A 1,834-nucleotide genomic window follows, 5' to 3' on the forward strand; every position below is an offset into this window, starting at 1 on the left:
TGGAATGACCGACACCAGGCAGCTGATCTTTCAAGCATGGCCTTTCTCTTTTATCTATTTTTTATTTTAATTTTACACTTGGGTGTGCACTGACATGACAGATGCACAGACAGACAGACAGACAACGTCAACGACATCTCAACTCAACCTCTACCCTCGGTTCGGCACTCTATTGGAGTTGAGATCAATCAAGACACAAAGAGTCAGTTCAATCAATCACTGTTTAATCATGAAAAAAAACCAATCACAACCAGATACAATGGAAATACGAAAAGTCAATGGAGGAGGGAGTGCTTTGCATGTCCCTACAACAACCACAACAACAACAACAATAACGTGACAACGTTTTCCTCTTCCATCTTCAAGCCCATAAGAGGTGGTCCTCCCTCAACCCTGTGAGAGGTCCATCCGTTCAACACGTACAGTCTATGGTCTCCCTGAAACAGACATGACACATCACTTGATCACGGTTGCAGCTTACGTGTTGACAAGTTCTTCGAGTGAAGAGGAGGATCGCCATAAGATGTGATCCTCAGCAGATGTGATAGGCATGTCATCATGTGTCATTATGCGGTCATAGGTCAACATACTACAAGTACAGTCTATGAGCTCCAGACCACAGGTATGACACATCACTTGCCCGCTGTTGCAACTGATGTATCTTAACATGTTGTTGTGTCGGCAAATATGACATCCGCGTTGTAGGGGAGTGAGTTGAGCTTCTCCATAAGGATCCAGGTCAACGTCGTTGTCATCCACATCATCGTCGCAAACCAGGGGCGTACCTGAGGAGTAGACATGAACATCTTCCGGGGATGTTGGTGACCAAGAAGCCTCAAGCAGGGGGAGCGTGTCCAGATCCATGGAAGGGAGAGTGGCCAGCTTGAGCGCTTCATGATCCTCACGGTCACCCGTCGCCATCGTCACAGCAGGGGCATTCGGTGAATAGGTGGGCTCCCGAGGGGTTTGTTCCCACCACTGTTCTAGCACGGCCTGGGCTGAACTGACATCAGGGGTCCTGTCAATCATAGGACAGAGTCCATTTATCATAGGAATAGGTCATGAATATGAATCACATCAAGAATGACTGAGACAAAGAAGAGCAAGGGTACTTACAGCTGTTCTTGAGGAGAGATCTTCAGAGATAATTTCTTCCGTGATCGTCTTTTTGCAGGCGTTGCAGGTTTCAAAAAGGATGTCCCCATCGTTTCGATGTCTGTGGTCGCTGCAGCCGTTGTTGCTGTTGCTGCTGTGGTGGTGGTGGTGGTGGTGGGTGTTGCTGCTGCTGTGGGGATCACAACGACTGTGGGCTTGCTTGTCTTTTTCTTCTGGATCTTCTTTATCGTCTTCTTCGATGTGCCTTTCTCGGGTTCAGTCAGCTTCCTCATCTTTGAACGTATCTGTTCGCACATCAGGTTGTCGCCCTTCGCACGTAACTTGGCGTACGCGTCGTCGGTCTTCATCTTTAAACACAGCAAGTCGTACACTTCACCCCACAGTTCAGCAGTCATGTCACCGTTCCCATCTCCACTGCTTCCTTGGCCACTCATGTCGCTTCGTGTCTTGTCATTCAACCGTTTCGACATGATGTTGTCCGGATGTTCTGTTCGTTGTTGTTTCTTTTCAAGTCTTCACGGAGGTGTGTCAACACTTGATGGTACTCTCTCCAAACACGTGTTTCTTCCAGATAAAACGCCAACAACCAACACAACGTGAGGAACATCAATCAGAGGGGGACGATGTGGTTGCTTGGTCCGTTCAGTGAAAAGTGATGACCGGAGAGCATCAGGCGTATTAAAAGCCACGGAGGTCCTGCTTTCTGATTGGTCCGTTC

At 48.1% G+C, this 1,834-nt stretch overlaps 1 protein-coding gene across 1 annotated transcript; it reads right to left on the reverse strand.

Annotated features, from left to right (window-relative positions):
• Window positions 1-346: 346 nt before the first annotated feature.
• Window positions 347-1,616, reverse strand: LOC139460487 (uncharacterized). Its single transcript, XM_071241967.1, has 3 exons — window positions 1,117-1,616; window positions 786-1,018; window positions 347-437 (listed from the first exon to the last, which is right to left on the reverse strand). Exons 1-3 carry the CDS (start codon window positions 1,584-1,586, stop codon window positions 427-429), a joined length of 714 nt encoding a protein of 237 aa, XP_071098068.1. The 5' UTR covers window positions 1,587-1,616; the 3' UTR covers window positions 347-426.
• Between the last annotated feature and the right edge of the window lie 218 nt (window positions 1,617-1,834).

This window comes from Haliotis cracherodii, unplaced genomic scaffold, assembly GCF_022045235.1.
Source record: "Haliotis cracherodii isolate W230 unplaced genomic scaffold, xgHalCrac1.p SCAF_14, whole genome shotgun sequence".
NCBI lineage: Eukaryota > Metazoa > Mollusca > Gastropoda > Lepetellida > Haliotidae > Haliotis > Haliotis cracherodii.

Bases quoted from the DNA above. Each gene is read 5' to 3' on its own strand.
- LOC139460487 (XM_071241967.1), bottom strand. From the start codon at position 1,586: ATGTCGAAACGGTTGAATGACAAGACACGAAGCGACATGAGTGGCCAA. The intron at 1,019-1,116 runs GTAAGTACCCTT...TATGATTGACAG, and splicing joins ATCTCTCCTCAAGAACAGCT to GACCCCTGATGTCAGTTCAG.